Raw genomic sequence first — 19,729 nt, 5'->3', positions numbered from 1 at the left:
TCTTCCCAGCCTTCAGCATCACCTGTGGTCATTCTACTGTCTCCAGAGATGTGCCAACACTGAAAGTGAAGGCATTTTGTTGTAACTTTTCTGAAGAAATATCATCTTCTTTCTCTACAAGCTAAAATTTTTATTAGCTCCTGAAATGATCCTTTGCTGTCAGAACAGCCTCTGAAGCCTTTTGAGTTCCAGGGTGCCACAAGTTTTTATTTAACCTTTCTAGAGACTTCCTATTTCTTGGCTTGTGCTAGTGTAAAAGGCATCTTTTTCTTGGATTGTGTGATTCCAGCGTGCTGTGTGCAAGTCCAGTCAATTCATACAGTTGCTCTTTAATACGTTCTTTTGGTTTTGTTTTGGTTGTTTTTTCTTTAATGAAACTGATAGCATCTCGGTCAGCTTCTGTCTTTGTTTTTAAAGTGAGTTCAAAAGCTGTCGTGAGTGTGTCTGCGGAGTGTAAGCATATGTAAGCCTGATTTCTATGGTAAACCCAGTGTTGAAAATACTGCGAATTGTCTTTGGGGGGGTGGGGGGAGATATTTTCTGTGGGCTGCTTATTCTGGAGAGGGGGATCTGTGACTATATTTATTTGTAGTTCTTTGGCAAATGAGAACAAATTGAATTCTCATCTGGAGAAGGAAAAGTCTGGACTCTGTAATGTGTGTGTTTTCTCTTGGATGGAAGCTGAAAGCATGTGTATCTTTTTCAGTGATTCAGTTTCCATAGTGGGTAAGGATTTAAGAAAGCCTAGGTAGCGTTGTTAATGGCTCAGAAGGCTTGTTTTCATGATATTTTTTTCTTCTAGCCATGTGCCTCTCCTAATATTTTAATAAACTAGCTATTGTTGCCTATATTAAAAGCTATTATTGTTGCTATATATAGCTTACAAATTTGTAATGCACACATTTAATTAGTTGAGGGGTATCAGTTATCAAAATGCAGTGTCTGCTTAGTGAAGGATATACTCTAAGTGTCACTCACCATGCAACATGTTATTACTTAGAATAGCAGCCAGAAGGAGGACCGAAAGGCAGATTTTTATTCACTTCTGGGTTTAGTAAAAAGTGCTTTTCCCTGTTGTTTCCATTTCCTGTCTACAGTGGAAATGGCTCTTCCATATGTCTGTGCAGTAAGAGAGGTTGGTTGGTTGTGGTGGTCATATAGGTCAATGAATACCTAAATACAATTATCTAAGTTGTTTACCGAAGCCTGTGGCAGGGTCATCCCCTTTCTGACTCTACAAATTACTTTAGATCTTGTCAGTACTATCTGAAACCCATCAGGGCTTTTCATATCTCTGAATAACTTGGGTTTTAGGGTAATTTGGCCTTCAGAGGATTCATCTAGTGACTGCTTGGAATGAAAATTTCTGCCAACAGATCTTCAGTATTACCTTTGTGTCCAAGGACACAGTATTTCTGCTGAACTCAGGATCTCTGTTCTGGAGCCAAATATTTTGACCTAAAATGGGATTGATGGGAAAGAGGGAAGTAGAGGAATTAATTATTTTTTCCCCCCTTAGTCTGTGTCCCAAGCATGAAAATCCTATTTAGCTTTATATGCGAGCCTATACTTTATGTATATTACAGTAATTATGGGCTTATCTGGCCAAAATTTACAGCACTTCTCTTTAGACTGCATGTATTAATTGCTAGGGTGGTTTCTGTCCTGTAGAATCAAAGGCTGAGTTTCCCCACTTGGCATCTCTGGTGTTGTTCTGTCCTTTGGCAGAAAAATATATACCATATAACTATATGCATGTTCTGTTGATTCTTGGCATGATTTGTTTTATTGTTTGTCTTCATTGATTTTCAGTTTTCTCTTATCCTTTCTGTTTTTTATAGCCCTTTTAGGGTCTCCAGCTGGTGGAATCCAAAATTCCATCGGTTCTGTTGGCACAGGCCAGCAGAACACTCCATCGCTAAGTAATCCTAATCCAATTGACCCCAGCTCCATGCAACGAGCCTACGCTGCTCTTGGACTGCCATATGGCAACCAGCCTCAAACACAGTTGCAGCCCCAGGTACAAGGCCAACAGCCGGCACAGCCTCAGGCTCACCAGCAAATGAGGACCATTAATGCATTGGGTAGGTGGAAAAAATACCAAGAAACTAAGGTGTTTAAATAAACTGAACGCTTGAATTTTTAGGATAGGCTAGTATTTCACTTGATCAGAGTAATGAATTTCTGTTCGTGTTGATTAATCACTTAAAATTATACTATTTATAAACACTACCATTCATTTACATTTGAATATTGGAAAGCTTTGAATATATTGCTTCTGCCCAATAGCAGGAGATTTAGTTTATTTGAAAATATAGTCTATAGCTTATTGATGTCTGAAGTGATTAGACAGAATTGCTGAAGGATTGGTTTAACAAGTATTTCACCTGTTCTAGCAGACAGTTCTGTCTCAGATGCTAATTTCTTTCTGGAATCTAGTTGTTTTCTTCTTTTTAGCTTATTTAACTAATCTTAAGAGTTTATGAATTTTAAATCTTAATAGACTTGTAGGGAAAAAAAAACATGCTCAAATTGAAAGTAACTTGATTCTGTAAGTAGCTGTGTATATGCACCACAGCAGACATTAACACAAAAGTGCTTATCTGATACGCTGTTTCTTCTCATGAACTAGCTGGGTCACTAAAGTGTAGTTTTGCCATGTTATTGTCAGAATTGTGAACTGGGTACCAATGATGTTTAATTTTGTCCCAAAGGAGCCAACCAGATGAACCTTCCCGCAGGAGGAATAACAACAGACCAGCAAGCTAGTCTAATTTCTGAAACTGCTCTTCCAACATCCCTTGGGACAAATAAGTAATGCACACATTTTCATTCTTGCTCAATTAAACATTTATTTACATGCTTATGAATGTAAATAAAGAGCATGCTTTAAAAACTAATTGCATTGGCATGGAAATGATCAGTCATATCTATAGCTACACTCTTCTGTCCTATTTCAATTCTGTATCTACCAGTTTGTCCCCCCAGAGAGCCCCAGAATATTTTAGTAGCTTTAAATAAATTCCCAAAGGAAGACTATTTTGTATTTTTTTAAGTGTACAAATACCTTAACAGTTGTGATTCTTTCTTGTTCATACCGTGTCTTGTAAACTCCTGAGCTTTGCTGCTTTAGGCATTGCAGTTTGTTGATCTCAAAATTTCACTTAGAGAATATTTGGTGCAATAGCTGGAAGTAATGAAAGCAATTACTCAAAAATTACTTCAGGCAGACATACAACAAAACTCTGCATTCTTGTACTTTAACAGTCCCGTTTCTATTTTAGCCCACTAATGAATGATGGCACAAATTCTGGCAATGTTGGAAACCTCAGCTCAATGCCAACGGCTGCACCTCCTTCTAGTACCGGGGTAAGGAAAGCATGGCATGAACATGTCACTCAGGACCTGCGCAATCATTTAGTGCATAAACTGTAAGTATTCACCAAGACTGCTTATTTTTCCTGAATGTTTTTAAAGAATTAAATACAGTAATTCTGTTATTAAGCTGAAAGGTTGTAGAGATTATCAGTTGTGATTCTCTGATGCTGGGCCACTGAGGATGAGCTGATGCCTTTAACCCTCCTCTTCAGTTCATTCTTCATGCTCAGTTAGGAGTGGCCATGAAATTAGTTTACGTTGCTAGTAAATTTCCTCTGTTGTAGTAAACAAGCATTTAGACTCTAGGCTGTTAAACCTCACATTTTTTTTCCATTAATTTGCTTTAATCTTGTGGGAAATAGTATGATATTATTTTTTTCAATACAAATTCAATATGCTTTTACGTATCTGGTGTATTATAAAGGAATGTCCAAAGTGATTATCGTAAAACTTTACTGATTTTTTTTTTTTTTTCTCTGAAGAATTTTTCTTTTATTCTTTCTCCTTTCTTGTAGTGTCCAAGCCATCTTCCCCACTCCTGATCCGGCAGCACTGAAGGATCGCCGCATGGAGAACTTGGTGGCTTATGCCAGGAAAGTGGAAGGAGATATGTATGAATCTGCTAATAGCAGGGTATGTTGTTTTAGTCCAGGTATTCAGTATATGTTAAAGAATAATAGTATCACGAATCTTGTAAGCGCAATGAAAACCACAGAGAATGATTTCACTGCTCTCTTGATGAGGAAAGTCATACTTTCTGTCTGTGGCTGTGTTTGTATAGTCCCAAGCCGTCTGATTAATGTTACTCCAAGCTAATTCACCTCCCTCAGCTCCATGAAAACTAGACAGCAACATCCCAGCCCCATTTACATGAAAGTGTGATTGACATGCATGAAGACGGGAGCACAGCTTGCAGTTCTTGATGTTTCCCTTACGGACTTTCTCCTTTTTGGAAGTCTGTGTAAATAGTAGTTTTAAACCTTTCTTAATGACTCTTTACCATTGGATGTTTTCTGTAGGACTCGGTCCTGTTATGCTGCTTACCTTTTACCTGCACTGTTGGAATTATTTCTGTTACTCGGCAGCACTGACAGTGGTTTGGCTAGGACACATGGCTGTTCCACCTCTCAACATAATAAGAAGTCAGTTTGCCTGCATTTGTCTTTGTGCATGGGAAACAAGACAGAATTCCTGTTCTTGTTCGTGATTTTTTTCTCTGAAAGAAGTGTCAACTCAAATCTCTGTTATTCTACTGTTGTAGAGGGAGCAAACCCCTGTTGATTGACATGCTGAGGATACTACTTCATTATGTCACTGGGGCAATTCTGCCCTAAAAGAACTACTCCCTGAAAGTTTTCAGCGGATCAAGACTATGTTAGTATTGTCAGTAGTAACAGCTAGTGAAATGTTGCCTGATCAGAATCTTGAGTGTCCTGTCTTAAATAAAGTAGAGTTACTAAAAAAAAAAGTGTAGTTAGTGGCATTTCAGGTGATAATTATCCGGTAAGACAGTAGCACTTAGTCTGCCCACTCAGACCACCTCCCAGAAGAGCTGAAGATGGAATGCCAGTTTTGTTTCCTAGAGGTAGACAGGCAGTGGCCATTTGCTCAGTGGCAATATTGTATTCTTGTGGCTACCAAGAGATGGTTTAGCAAGGAAAACTTGTGTGTGATCACCTTGGATCACCCTGGCAGCTTTAGAGAAAAACTTTAGAGAGAACAAGGATTTCATAGACATAGATAGGCATACCTTCTCAGTAAAGATGAATTAGTAGACTTCTAGTTATAAACTTAAATATCTTGTGACCGCTGTGCCACACAAGTACCCAGAAGTGTCTTCTCTTCACCCCTTAAAACAGCTGTGAGAGCCTCATTGCCAGAAGCCTCTTTTATGGGAATTCATGTAACATGTTTGGCTCCAGTGTTTCGAATGTATTAACGAAGCCGTGTGGAATTGCATCCTTTTTTCTCAGTAGCATCCATTCTACTTCGACATTGAAAAACAGATTAACATGAGGCATCACTGGAAGCAGTTTGGACATTGTTTTAGTAGTATCTGCTTGTGAACATGTCCTTTTTAAGAAATCTGTGCAGGGTGGAAGTAGCACAATATGAAATTTACAGGTAGGAAGTTATAAGTGAAGTGTCTTGAGCAGGAGGAGGGAAGGGGCTGTAGTGCCTTTAAATTGGACAGCAGAAAGTGTCTGCACTGATGGGGTTTTATGACATTTGGAGGAGGGAAGTGACCTAAAAACAAAGCTTTATATTGCAACACTGGACTCTAACAAGGCTGGTGAGGAATACCTAGCTCGTATTAAGTTTTCTGAAATTAATTCAATCCTACTTTAATAACAAATTCTGGTTGGATGAAGACAAAATGATTGTGGGACAAGCATAATTCAGCCTTTGCTTCATGGAACACTGGAGCATAGGTGACCCCACAAAAGAAATGTAGTCTTGAGGGCTGATGGGGTTTTTTGGCTTTAAAAGGTGCATAATCTCATGTGTCCAGCAGTTGCTGACAAGCAAGATTGTCTACCTTGCTGTGCACAGTGACTTTTATTTGATCTGTTGTCAGTGTGGATTGAGTAAAATAAATTTTTCATCTTGTACAGACGTAGTGTTTGTCTGTGCCTGTGGACTATTTTTCACTGACTTCCTCTATTCTTTTGAGGTTTTGTCTGGTTTTGTTTATTCCCTGCAATGACTATCAGTAGCCAGCCTCTTTAGGAAAAGAGTGGTTCCTTTCTTTACATAAAAATTGATCTGTCCTTAACATTTGTCTCCTGAAGTTTATTCAGCATAACTGTGTTGCTGGGAACGTGTGGGGTTTTTTTCTTGTGTCTGTGGATTAGTGGAAATGTTTATTATAAAAATAACATTTAAAAATCATTAACACTTAGAAACTAAATCACAGCTTCCTGGTTTTTGTTGAAGCAACAGAAAACCTACAGTCTTCTCCTTTGTCTACTAATCTACTCTGAGTAGATGCAAAGGTTAGCCATAAAGCCAAGTCTCTGAGGTGTCTTCTGGAAGCTTTGTTTTTCCTTTTCTGCATTAAAGGAGCGATGAGACTATCTTGATTTAACAGAATTCTGTAAGTGAATACTTCTTTTTCAAATAGGCAGGTGTATACATTAAAAAAAAAAAAAACAAAACCCACCACCACAAACAAACCAGGTGATGGTATTCTGGTAGACTATATGAGTTCTGCTGTTTTCTTATACTTGATGCTGAGACTATTTTTTTCTCTTCTAGGATGAATATTATCATTTATTAGCAGAGAAAATCTATAAGATACAAAAGGAGCTGGAAGAGAAACGGAGGTCTCGTCTACATAAACAAGGGATGTTGGGGAATCAGCCAGCCTTACAGACCCCTGGACCTCAGCCCCCTGGTATCCCACAGGTGGCTGCTGCCATGGGCCAGGCACAGCCCGTGAGGCCGCCCAGTAAGTACTTCTGTAGGAGGTACTTCTGTGGTTCAGCTGCAGCTTTGCCCAGTTTGTGTCCTTGGGCTCTCGTGCTAGTCTCAAGTTTGTGTGTTAAATTGTTTTTTGCTGACCATTCTTCTGTTGTGTTGCAGATGGGCCTATGTCCATGCCAACCGTGCCTATAAGTCGTATGCAGGTTTCTCAAGGTATCTATTTTTTACTCTCTATTTGTAATTTGTGAGTTCAAAATAACTTTTAGGGGGGAAAGCTGACAACCTGTTTTTCTTTCGGAGTTGGGATGGGGGGGAACTGCTGGGTCTCTCCTTTTTCAGCATCATTCCTCGTTGTTGCTGTGTGGCAGGAACTGTCTTGGTGCAGTCTTGTCTTAAGAACTGGCAAGATATACCCAATACTTTGCTAACGACTGGGAAGTAATTCAGTCCTTTCAGAAAGAGGAGAGCACAAGCAGGAATACTGTAAAAGAGCACTAATGGGGGGTGGGGGGGTGGAGAAGAGGATGTTGGCATGTTTTCGTCTGTTAATTAGCCAAAAGTACACTTGTAGCTGGAAACCTAGCACATTAATCCTAGAATCTGTATAACTAATTATACCCTTTCTTGGTTTTTGATGCAAAGTGCATCTAACAAAGCCTTGTAGCTTGTTCATAGCACTGATGGCTTGCCATCACTGCTTTAGGCTGCTGTGGGCTAATGGATGTGAGGGTTTTCCTGAAAAATAAAAACCTGGGACTTCTAGGTTCTTCAGCTTCCTCAAAAAAAGTGTCCCAAATTATTATTTCTTTGTTTCTTTGTAGTAAGTTGAAACTTGTGTTGAAATGTCCTTGAAAAGTTATGTCCTTTTAAAATTTATTTCAATAGGAGAAAAAGTTAATAGTAAGTATAGCTCCATAGTTAGTTGTTTACACCTTTATTCCTGTTAGAAAATTGTGGGGGTTTTGGAGGGGTTAAATGTTTTGTATACATAGCACAACACCTGTTCAAGCATATTGCTAGTTTTTGTCCTGATTTGAGGCTAGGAGTTGCCTTCATATATACAATATGTATTTTTATCATATTTACTTCAACCATTTCAGTGAGGCCTGAATTGCTGTTTCAAAGCAAATGCCTGATTTTAAGAAACCATCCCAAGGTATTATTTACAAATAGCATCCTGTCTTTGCAGATCATCCACACTCTTCATCTTTTGCATTTTATTTTTTTTTTACACCAGAAGTTATATTTCACCCTAACTGGTATTCTTCTAAATACTTCTCGCATCTTGATTTGTCTCTTAAGCCAAGTAATTTGAGCAAAGTTAAAAGAAAATTATGAAGTGTAGGGCAGTCAAACTTTAGTCATAATAAATGTTAAATTTATAGTAGAGTATACATACCTAAATTCTGATGACTTGTTCCTAATGAGTTGTTTTGGGGGTGCATTTGCAGGAATGAATCAGTTTAACCCCATGTCCATAGGGAATGTACAGATGCCACAAGCACCCATGGGACCCCGTGCAGCTTCTCCAATGAACCATCCTGTACAGATGAACAACATGGGCGCTGTTCCTGCGGTTCGTACTTCTTCTTACCAAGTTCTTCTCAAAATTGGTTGATTACATTTAGCAGTGTTATTGCTGTTCTGAAAAGGCTGTGTCAGAGTAGTACTGTAAATTGTAGGATAATTTCATGGAAACATACTGAGCCTGTCAGGCTTTTATTGAGGCATTTTTTTTCAATATTTACTTGTGTTAAAAAAAAAAAACCAACAAAAACTTTAGAGGGGTAGATGCCAGAGATGTAATAATCTCCAACAGTCTGTGGAAGAGCATAGTTCTTTCAGCAACTGTGTCTTTGCAGTATATATACCTTCTTTATTCCTCCATGAAAACATGTTTTTATTCTTAAGAAAAACAAACATCTTTTCAGTTTCACTGGATTATATCCATCAGCTCAGAGAACAAAACAAGTTAACACTCTTAGTAGAGTTTTGAATATTACCTGTTTAAAAATAACTTCCTCGTGAATGCTGTGGAACAAATGCTGGAGTTATATTCATATGCCCACTTCCATTTGGTTTACCAAATCCAGTTTTCCACTTACATTTTTGTCCTGTCTTTTTAGGGTATTCACCCTTTGATCTCCCATGTAATGCTAAATGGTAATATCTTTAATTTGGGTGTTCATTTGTAGATGGCAATGTCTCCTTCCCGAATGCCTCAGCCACAGAACATGATGGGAGCTCATTCCAACAACATGATGGGTCAGGCTCCTACCCAGAACCAATTCCTGCCCCAGAATCAGTTTCCAGCATCCAGTGGGGCTATGAATGTGAACAGCGTGGGCATGGGTCAGTCAACAGCCCAGGCTGGGGTGGCACAGGTAAGATGTATTTTCTAATACTAGAGTTATTTACTCTTAATTATTTTGTTCTAATTTATTTGATTAATGTATGTTTATTAATATTTATGTGTCCATTGTTTGTTGTAGTCACCCCTGTCTTTGGGGGATCCTGGGTTACATCTGCCCTCTTCACAAGCTCTTATATATGCTAACTGGGGGGCAATGCCCTGTAATTCCTGTTATAAATTATAAAAAAAAGCATGCTGATGAGATTTTAAAAGTTAGCTTATCAGATATTTATGAGCATATGCTTTCATCTGTGTGGACCTGAGTAGCTGACTTTAAGTGAAGAATTACAAGCACAGAGTGGTTGGGGAAGATCTTTTAAAGTTTGTTCTAACCTCTCTGCTTTTGAAGAGAAAACGGAGGGGGGGGGGGGGGGGGGTGTCTGTAGCATTTTCTGTTACAGTAGTGGTCAGTGAAGTAGTAGCCATGCTTACGATGCCAATGTATATGCTCTTCCAAAGGGAGAGGCTTATTTTTTAGATCAGAGTCCAAGTAATATAGGTTTGTTGAGACCTCCAGAGTTCTCTAGTCCAGCCCCATCCTCAAATGGAGATAACTTAGATCAGGTTATGAAAGGGCTCTGCCAAGTCACATTTGGAATATGCTTAGGATGGAGCATCTACAGTTTCTTGGGCCCTGGCTCGGTTGTTTGACCACCTTTGTGGTGAACACTTTTCATAATGCACTTAGTTCAGTAAAACTATATACAGGCTATATAGGCACGTGTTTTAAATTTGAAACCTCATCTGCAGGAATCTATTAATTGATTTGGATTTCTAAGAGGTACATCTGATATTCTTTTTTTATCACTGTCTCATGCAAGTAAAATGTATAGTTTAAAAGTCTGTGCACATCAAGAATACTTTATTGTTGCTGCTCTGAAAAACATATCCACAGTTTTCTTAAGCATCTGGAGTAGTCTAATTAGAATTACAAAACAACAAAAAAAACAAACCACCAAACAAAAAAAAAACCCCTCTTTTAAGTTTTGCACAGTGCAATGGGGCAGGCATTAAATGTGTTGAACTGTCTTTTAAAGCAGGGCTGCTCTAGAATCCTGGCCTACAACGTGTATTTGCTTGCAACCATTTTGTATGCAAAGTCTGACCTTTGCCCAGCTAATGGCATGATTTAGAGATTGTCTGCCTCTGGGTTCTGTGTTACTTGGAGATGGTGAGGGTTCCCTCTCTGTGTCAGTAGAATTAACGTTAAAAGACACGCATGGCACATCTAGGTCTAGGAGCAAGGTCTTTGACTAAGAGCTGATGAAAACAATTAGAGAAATCAGAGCATCGTCATTTGCAATAGCAGCATTTGTTTATAGCTGATCTCATGTTTAGACTCCCAGTATTCTGTTGAAGTGCTGTGATTTAAAGGTGAAGTGTGATTCCCAGAGCTGTGGGAGTCACGTGTCTGTAAGACAATCTCTCTCTCTAGCAGGGGCAGGTTCCCAGTGCTGCTCTTCCCAACTCCATGAACATGCTAGGACCGCAGAGTGGGCAGTTACCATGTCCACCAGTGACCCAGCCACCTCTACATCAGACTACACCTCCTGTGTCTACTGCTGCTGGGATGCCACCTATTCAGCACCAAACGCCAACTGGAATGACTCCCCCTCAGCCAGCAGCACCCACTCAGCCATCGACACCAGTCTCATCTTCAGGACAAACACCAACACCAACACCGGGTTCTGTTCCAAACGCGACACAGACACAAAGCACGCCTACAGGGCAGACTGCGGCACAGGCTCAAGTCACACCGCAACCTCAGACCCCAGTTCAACCCCAGTCTGTGCCAACCCCGCAGCCATCTCAGCAGCAGCCAACATCTGTGCAGGCACAGCCACCTGGCACTCCAGTAAGTACCAGCTAGTTGCATTGTTCTCGTGTAGTGACATTCCACAAGAAATCTCCCTATGTAGAGCACCATGTCATGAATGAATGGAGCCCATAGTTGTCAATGGTAGCTTCTACTTTAGGCCAAAGGGTTCGTTATAGAGTTGTGTAAAAATGTGTCCATTCAGATGTTCTCAGCATTGTTTGAAGGAGGGGGGCATATTGAATGACTTCAAACTGCTCAAAGTAAAAATGGCAGCAGTGTGCAGAAAGAGGAAGCGTAACAGGTCTAATATTATATTTGGCCTTAATCAGAATTGATCTTGGCTGATCATGAGATTTGCATAAATTTTTTTTTCCTTTTAAGATACAGTCAGGACGAATGCACGTTTCAAGGAATGTACAGTGTTTTACTGGGCAGGTGTTTTCTCTGTAAAAGAAGCCTCTTTGGGGCAGAATATTCTTCCTTGGCTTCTCCTCTGTAAAGCAGAGTTATTAAATGTGTGATATCGAAACTTGGCTACAGTGAGCTCCTGTATCCATGTTCTGCACTGTTTTAGAATATCATCTCATGTCTTTTTTGTGCTGTTCATTTTTAGTAAAGGAAAATATTTCTATATATGCAGTGTCTTTCTTTTGTACTGTTTTTACAACAGCTATCCCAGGCAGCAGCTAGTATTGATAACAGGGTCCCCACCCCTGCCTCAGTTGCTAGTGCTGATACGAATTCCCAGCAACTAGGACCAGATGCACCAATGCTAGAAAGCAAATCAGAAGTTAAAACTGAAGAAACTGAGCCAGAGACTAGTGAGACACAAGTGGAAGCTAAGACTGAGGTAAATGAGATTCTATACAGCTTAACTGAAAGCAGTGATAGATATAAAAGCACTTAACGATGTGTCTGAATTGGTGAGCTAAGGGGCGAGAGGAGGGTAGTTACTGGAAAGTAACTGTCCTGAGGAAAGCCATGGATGGAGAGTGCTTCGACAATCTCAAACTAATATTTTGATGACTGGAGTTTGGGTCATAGATGTAATAGTACATCTCGTTGCATCCTTTCTTAAGGTGGAGGAGGATTTACAAGGATCTTCACAAACAAAAGAAGAAACGGATGGAGCAGAACTGAAACAGGAGCCAATGGAAATAGAAGAAAAGAAGCCTGAAATAAAAGTAGATGCTAAAGAGGAAGAGGAGAGCAGCACTAACGGAACCACTTCACAATCCACATCGCCATCTCAGCCCCGCAAAAAAAGTATGTGTATGAAAACTGATTGTTCTTATGTACTTTGTTTTTACTAGCATTTGTTTTCTACAGTCTCTGTTCCTGCTGGGTGGTAGATCGGTTTCATATGTGCATTCCAGCATGTGAAGCTCTAGGAGATCAGTACTCTGTAACTTACTTTTGGACATAGGATTCCTTTAATGTTACATGAATCAGAGGTGAGAAAAGCATGTCGTTGTGGTCTTGATCTCGGCAGTCGTCTTGCAGATTCCAGTTTCTGCCTAGACGGACCAGGGCAGTAAGGCAGTTGATTGCTGGAGAAATTATACACATACATCTCCTCCCGTACACCCTGGCCAGTGCTCTTTCAGGGGAGCTCAGTGTAGATAAGTGCTGTCGGTAACCAACAATACCTGTTGCTTTGCTTTTCTGTTAGAGGCTGCACACACCACCTTCATACTGAGCTTTAGCATTCACTTCTCTGAGAATTAGGTGTTGAACTCCTCTCCTGAGTCTGTATTTCTCCAAGGCTGGTCTGCTGCAATAGACTTAAATATTTTTGGAAGCTCCGTGTTGTTTTCAGTGTAGTGTTCATTTGAAAGCTTGCTCCTCAGAAATGGTTAGGTCAGTAGCCTCTTAGTTAATCTACAGTGTTAGCGTAGCTTTAGGCGTGACTGTATTTGTACTGTGCATTTTTCCAAAGAGAAACTTGATGGCACTACAGATCTTGAATAGACTTATATAAATGATTGCATGCCTTAGGCTAGTAAGAAATAAATGAATAAGATTCTCAAAACAGACAAAAATAAGTTATTCCACTTGTAGTGCAGACTTTGTGGGAGTCTGTGAGGTAAGTGTTTGGACTCAAAACCCTTAGCTGTTTAGGGACTTCTGTCTCCTAGCATTTGCTGCTTCCAGATGATGTTTTCTGTGGTTAGTTTTTAGGTTTTGACCAAAGGTAAGCTTTCAACATGCTGCAGGTGTCAAAAAAGAGAAAGTGATGATCCATTTCATAACTTTTTTTTTTCTTCTTCCCTTGCCAAGGAAACAGCATAGTAACTACCTTAAAAGAACATTATGGGTGTGTGCTTTCCAGAATGTGATCAAGGAATCATAAAATTTTCAAGTTCATGCAGCTTGAATCTTGATCTCCTATATGAGCTTTGGGTTGCATTTAACTACTAAACGTAAACTTTTTATAATAAAACACTATAAAACACACTTTCCTGTAGATCGTGTTTTCAGTTTGTAGCACAGTGGGCCAGCCAATTGAGAATATGCTGCAGAACTAACTGGCAGAGCCTGTTTCAAACAAAATGTAACACAGGGAGTGGAAAGCTTATTAGCATTTATAAACCAGCTATATTCCCAGTGGAAAGAATCACTGCTGCTTGTTAGGAGGAGTGCACTTACAAGTAAATCGAGACAGAGGCAGGTTCTTGCAGAATTAGTCGATGGAACTTGCACTGTGTTCTCCTGCTGATTCAGTCTGGATTACTACGTATTTCCAATACCTCATTTAGTAACATGATTTTGTCTTGGAAATATTATCACTAAGTAACCGTGTAGTGTAACACGTGCAACGTGGGCAGGTACAACCACATACACAATTTTAAATGGTGACATTTTCTCATAAAGTAGTTTGTCCAACTTTAATAGAGCATTTGCATTAAAATGCTAAATAAACCAAGAGGTATTTGAGAGTAAATAGTCAAGTGTGCTTAAGGGTTATGTGGTATTTTAAAACTACTTGTGAGACTAATCTGGAGTTTTGCATGGGTTACAGAAGTATTGGAAACTCTCCTTCCTTCCCACGTGGCCGGATTGCTGAGGTACCCCGCCAGTAACCTGGAGCACAGCAGCTACATGCTGCAGCTATTAGGGGGACGGCTCACGGTTGGAAGTGTCATGGAGTGTATGCTTTAATATAACTTAGCAATTTGTAGCCTGATACCTTAATGTGTGAAAAGATTCATCCCAGCCCCAAAGGGTTGTATTTCTGGGTACAGGTGGCTGATGTTGTGGAGCTGGAATCTCATCTGTTTGTCACACCCAGCCAGGTGCACTGAACACCATCAGCCTGGCTGTGCTCATTTAACTAGACTGTAACCTGACTTAAGTGATAGAAAATCCTGCATGGGCTAGAAAACAGACCAAGATAATACTCCTGAGATACTGGTCTCAGTTCGTTTACACCTGAATTTTTGTTGGTTAGCTTTTTTTGAAAACTGCAGACACCCCTTCAGCAGCCTTTTCTTCCTCATCAAGGTTTTGCCTTCATAACTGCAGGCAACCAAACCCTTCCAAATTCAGGGCTTGGTTTGGTTTTGCTTTATTTTCTGGAAATCTAATATAAGCAAGAAAGAAAGGGGGTTGGTTCCTTGCTTCTTCCCTTGCACTCTTCTGAAAAGAAACATTATTCAAAGAGTTTCAAAATTTTCAAAAGAAATAAATTCTCTTTTGGGTAGCTCTTGTCTCCTCTTTTCATTGTAGATGGCTGCCATAGTTTGACCTTCAAGATTAGTTTTACTGATTTCTTCCCTTCTTTATATGACTATATAATAGTGCAAAACCTCCAAGGGCTTGCTTTTGCAGGGGATATTCAGGTGAAGATGTCTCCATCTTCCTTTATGAATTTTCTTCTTAGTAATCATAAGCAGGATTTCCTCTGTCTGAACGAAACAAAAAATTAAAAAGGTAAAAGATGGTAGCATTATACTGTTCTCTAGCAGGTAGTATGTCATCATGATTCAGGCAAAGATCCCATTTTCTTTTTACCACCTACGCACCCAAGACAAAATGGGATAACGGGATGCCAGCTCCTTACTAAAGATCATTTAGCCACCAGAGGAGAGCTGAGAGCATTTAATTTTGGAAAAGGGGCAGAGGGGAGAACAGAAACTTTCTTGTCAAGTCTGTATAAGGAGAGACTATGATCAAATGTTCTGTTATTAGTCATGTTCCTTAGAGGCAGAGCAGCTTTTTACTGTTAAAGATGAACGCAACTTTTCTTGACGTTTTTAGGTTAAGTCATAAACTGAAATAACTGGATTTTGATTTTTATTTTTTCAAACTTGTAAACCTTATCAGCAAAGATAATTAGGCTTTAAAGAACTTGGCAAAAGTTTTGCTGAATCTCTGTAGTTTGGGTTTAAATTATGATGGGATTTATTTTGAAAGATACTTCAGCTTAGTAGTGTTTTGTCATAGGGGTCAATACAGGGAAAATTTTAAAAGCAGTGCTAAGCAGGTGGCCAGAATAGGTTATTAAAGAGTGCTTTTTGACCTTTAAATTTCATTAAGTGAAATAATTCAGATGATCGGGTTATGAACTACCTGAGCCAGAGCAAGATGGTTCCAGAGGAACGATAGAGAATGCTTCTTCTCATGAATAGAATTTAATAATTCCTTCTGCTCCTGAGAATTCCATAATATAATTTAGTAGCAGTTTATAAAACTTTGAGAGTATGTGGTAGGGTTCCTTTCATAGGAAAGTGCCTGCGTGTGCAGTATCAATAAATATGGAAGAGAATTATGGACCGAGATTGTGGCAACAGCTGAAATGATCATCAGATTGCACTCGTTATTGTAACAACAAATGTAGGCATCCTTGGCTCATCTCATTTTTAATCTGGTGAGTCTGAGTTCAGCAGTAGTAGTAGCAGCATGAGATCTTGATGTGTCTGTAAGGCAAGCCCTTTCAGAAGCCTTTCTTGCAGCTTGCCTTAGTCCTTTGCCATGGTTTAGGTGACTTGGGTGGTATCTTGCCTATTGTGTAGATGAGCAGCAATCCTCTCTCCAGTCAGAGGCAGTGCGCTCAAATGGTCTTAAAATTTTCATCCTGACTTAACAGTTTCCAGGAGCTGCCATATCTACAGACAGCTAAAAAACCTGAAACTTAATCCTTCAGAAATTATCTGAGTAGCGTCATCTTAATTTTTTGTCTTGCTTTATTTCTGTGTGTAGTTGAGGCAAAAAGACTTCCTCTCGGAAGTGTCACCCAAATGAAAAAGGAAACCAAAAAACCTTTTTAAAAATCATTAATTTTTAAATAAAGTCCCAAAAACCAATTTATGTCTTACCAAAATACCATTTGAGTGACAAAAGCAATGATCAGCCTCAAAGGGGTCACTACAGCCCTGTTGATTTGAGTGCTTTCAACAAAACTAATTGCTCCCTTTTATTAATACCATTCTTGTTTCAGCCAGGTAGATAAATACTAGATGCCGTCCTGCTTTCCTTAGGTGTCTTTTTTTTTTTTTTTTTTCCCCTCTCAATAATAAGCATTCTCCCCTATTTAAAGACTCTGTTCCTAAGGAAATAAATGTAATTACGCTGCTGAGATGTTCAAAGAGCTCTCCAAGTTATCATTATATTTTTCAGAAAATGCATCTCCTTTCTTGTCCTTGTCATCCACTATTGAAAGAAACATGGCTGTTGCCATGCCACTGTTGCCAAGTGGTTGTAATGATGCATATAAATCTGGAAGTATTAACACTTTCAAAATCAATTAACAGTCCATCAGACCAGGACTGTTTGTATACTATGGCCAGAAAATTCCTGTGCCAGCTATCAAGACATCTGGTTACTCTCTGCAGAGCTGGCTCTTTGGCCCTGTCCACTGTGGTGTGTTTTGCTAGAAGAGTCTTGGCTTGGAAATAGCAAACAAGGTTAGAAGGGAGGGAGAGGAAAATATGCTTAGTCTCTTCTCTGAAGAGCTAAGCTTCATCCACGTTGAAGCTGTTGAATTAATTTGGTTCTGAGTAAGAAGGGGGGGGGGGGGGTATGAGTTGCAGTTGTTCTGTCTCCTTATTCTGGGAATATCACTTACTGCGATTTGAGGAAACACAAAAGCTGCGTGGTGGCCTCTTGATCCTAAGTTTTGCCTCTAATCAGCTATGCAGATCAGGAGATCCCTCATAAGATTTTTACATTAACATTTTTCAGTTTGGGGCAGGGCGGGGAGGAGGAGGTGCGTGTGTGTTTTTTTTAGGGGAGTTGAGGTTAGGAAACAGGGAAGGAAATTTTCTAACCTTTCTGTCTTTCATTAACAGTTTTCAAACCTGAGGAGCTGCGCCAGGCTCTCATGCCTACCCTTGAAGCTTTGTACCGGCAGGACCCAGAGTCTCTACCTTTTAGACAGCCTGTGGATCCCCAGCTTTTAGGGATTCCAGTGAGTTGGCATTAAAAAAATATAAAATGTTGTTGTGTTTTGTCTTTGTTCATATAAACATTTTGTCTTTTCTGTTCAACATACTGTGAACAGTTGACGTCTTAAAAATAAAGGGTTTTGTGTGTGTTTGAAGGACTACTTCGACATTGTGAAGAATCCTATGGATCTTTCAACCATTAAACGTAAATTGGATACTGGGCAGTACCAAGAACCCTGGCAGTATGTGGACGATGTCTGGCTAATGTTTAACAACGCCTGGCTTTACAATCGCAAGACTTCCAGGGTCTATAAGTTTTGCACTAAACTCGCGGAGGTGTTTGAACAAGAAATCGATCCCGTTATGCAATCACTTGGCTACTGTTGTGGGCGCAAGGTACGTATTCCAGGGATGGAGTTGTATTCTTCCGAAGAGCTTAGCTTGATTAATCAGATAAAACAGCTTTGTATATTCTTTTTTTTAAAAACTGAAATACTGAATGAAAGGGTTGCTAAAAGTTTGGCTTTATTGTAGTGTGCTAAGAACTAAAAAAGGTAGATAGCATCTTTCTTCCTGCTATTCTTATTGTTGTATTTTTCTCCCTCAGAGAACACCTTTCTTGGTCATAAGCAGTATTAATGTGCTTTGCTTGTTTCCCATGTCCAAAAAAAGTTGGTGGTTAGAGGATCAGCTCTTTAGCTTATATAGTAATTTAGTTACAATTATTAGAGAGTTGTGCTAATGTTTTTACAGTAGCTTAGAAAAGTGTGATAAACATAACAATCTATTATGATACCCGTAAATGTCAGGTTTACCTAATAGATATTTGATTAATGTAAGATTACATTTTAAAGCTTCTTTTCTCACCATTGTTTTGCAGTATGAGTTTTCTCCACAGACCTTGTGCTGCTATGGCAAGCAGCTGTGTACTATTCCTCGTGATGCTGCCTACTACAGTTACCAGAACAGGTAAGTCCTTGACTTTGGATTTGGGTGGGGTTTTTTGGCGATTCAGGAAGCGAAGTCCTTTGAGTTCTGTGCACATACAGAGGAGGAGGATTATTAACTTTTTCTTTCTTTTGTCAGCTCAGTCAGGAAAAAGTTATTTTTGTATCTTTGCATGCTATCCTTTTGCAGGTGACCCTTTAGTTTCCTGTACTTCAGCTTGATACACGCTGTACTTCTGTGCTTGCTGTTAGCTAGGCTGTACCACGCACCACTTAAGTGGAAGGGAAGTTGTCCATGTTCTCCACAAAACGAGTGGCAGGGCTTGCTGGAGGGAGAAGGGCAAAACTGCAAAAAGACACTGAGCCATCATGTCACCTTCTTCTGGGAGAGCTGTAAAAATACACAGTTTTGTTTTCAAATTAGTGTCAGAATTTGCAAAGTGAAGTGTACAGAGATTCATTGCAAGACTTACATTCTCTCTTCCTAGTTAGTACTTAATTCTATTTAAATTAGATTTGAATTAACATTGAAAACTACCAGACACTCTACGAGAAGCTATGAAAACAATAGTTTCCATTATTTTTTAATTAATATTAGGATTTGGCGTTTGTGTGATTATTAAACAATTGTTATATTAATTTTCCATGTAATGCCTAAATCAACAGTGCTATAATTACAAAGTGAACTTAGAACTTGCCTTTGGTTTTGGTTTCTTAGATGTTCCCCCCCACGCTCCAGAAAAAAGCTAAACGTAAATGGGCTAAGTCACAAACTTCCTTTTCTCTGTTTAAAACAAAGTTATGAACTACTTTCCAGAGACCTGGCCATCTATAAGTCTTGCCAGCTTTGAAGTGCGCAGCAGGCTGTTGGCTAACCACAGTTACAGAACTAATTCAGACAGCCAGAGCTTGCATTTCATCCTTCCCAGGGTAGTCCCTGCATCACGGACGTGCTGTAAGATGGAGCGAGGCTCTTGGTGTGGCACCGAGCTGAAGCAGCACGGGGTGGGAAATGAAAACGTGTCATCTCGCATTGGTCTGAGGTGGCCTTTGGGAGGCCATGCAGGGGAATGCATATTCACAGGCTCTTAAAAAAGGTTTTATACAGCCACTGTGAACCCCAAAAAAAGTCAGTCTGAAGAGAAATAGAGCAATTAAAATGCATTTAAAGAGATGGTACTTCAGTACTGGAAGTGGGGAAAAAATAACCCTTAAATACCAACTCCGTGTGGTAGTTTTAAATACTTTTCATACTACACATCCAGGTCGTACTGTATTTGAAAACCGTAGCAACTTGAAAAATAACTGAAGAAGGGGTCATTTTTTTCTTTCAGTTGCACCTTTCCTATTTAAGTTAAGT

General features: G+C 39.5%; 1 protein-coding gene across 1 annotated transcript in view; it reads left to right on the top strand.

Annotated features, from left to right (window-relative positions):
* The window catches only part of CREBBP (CREB binding protein), a 97,374-nt gene that overhangs the window by 53,121 nt on the left and 24,524 nt on the right, over positions 1-19,729 (top strand). The window contains 14 exon segments of the mRNA XM_055807002.1: positions 1,842-2,084; positions 2,715-2,814; positions 3,285-3,431; positions 3,894-4,011; positions 6,637-6,829; positions 6,964-7,017; positions 8,256-8,380; positions 9,000-9,188; positions 10,656-11,072; positions 11,707-11,886; positions 12,116-12,302; positions 17,327-17,445; positions 17,579-17,818; positions 18,303-18,391. Of these exon segments, the coding sequence (XP_055662977.1) occupies positions 1,842-2,084; positions 2,715-2,814; positions 3,285-3,431; positions 3,894-4,011; positions 6,637-6,829; positions 6,964-7,017; positions 8,256-8,380; positions 9,000-9,188; positions 10,656-11,072; positions 11,707-11,886; positions 12,116-12,302; positions 17,327-17,445; positions 17,579-17,818; positions 18,303-18,391 (2,401 nt within the window).

Source organism: Falco peregrinus, chromosome 5 (assembly GCF_023634155.1).
Source record: "Falco peregrinus isolate bFalPer1 chromosome 5, bFalPer1.pri, whole genome shotgun sequence".
In the NCBI taxonomy this organism is placed as follows: Eukaryota; Metazoa; Chordata; class Aves; order Falconiformes; family Falconidae; genus Falco; species Falco peregrinus.
Note: the sequence above shows the minus strand (reverse complement) of the source record. Positions and strands in the feature narration are given on the sequence as shown.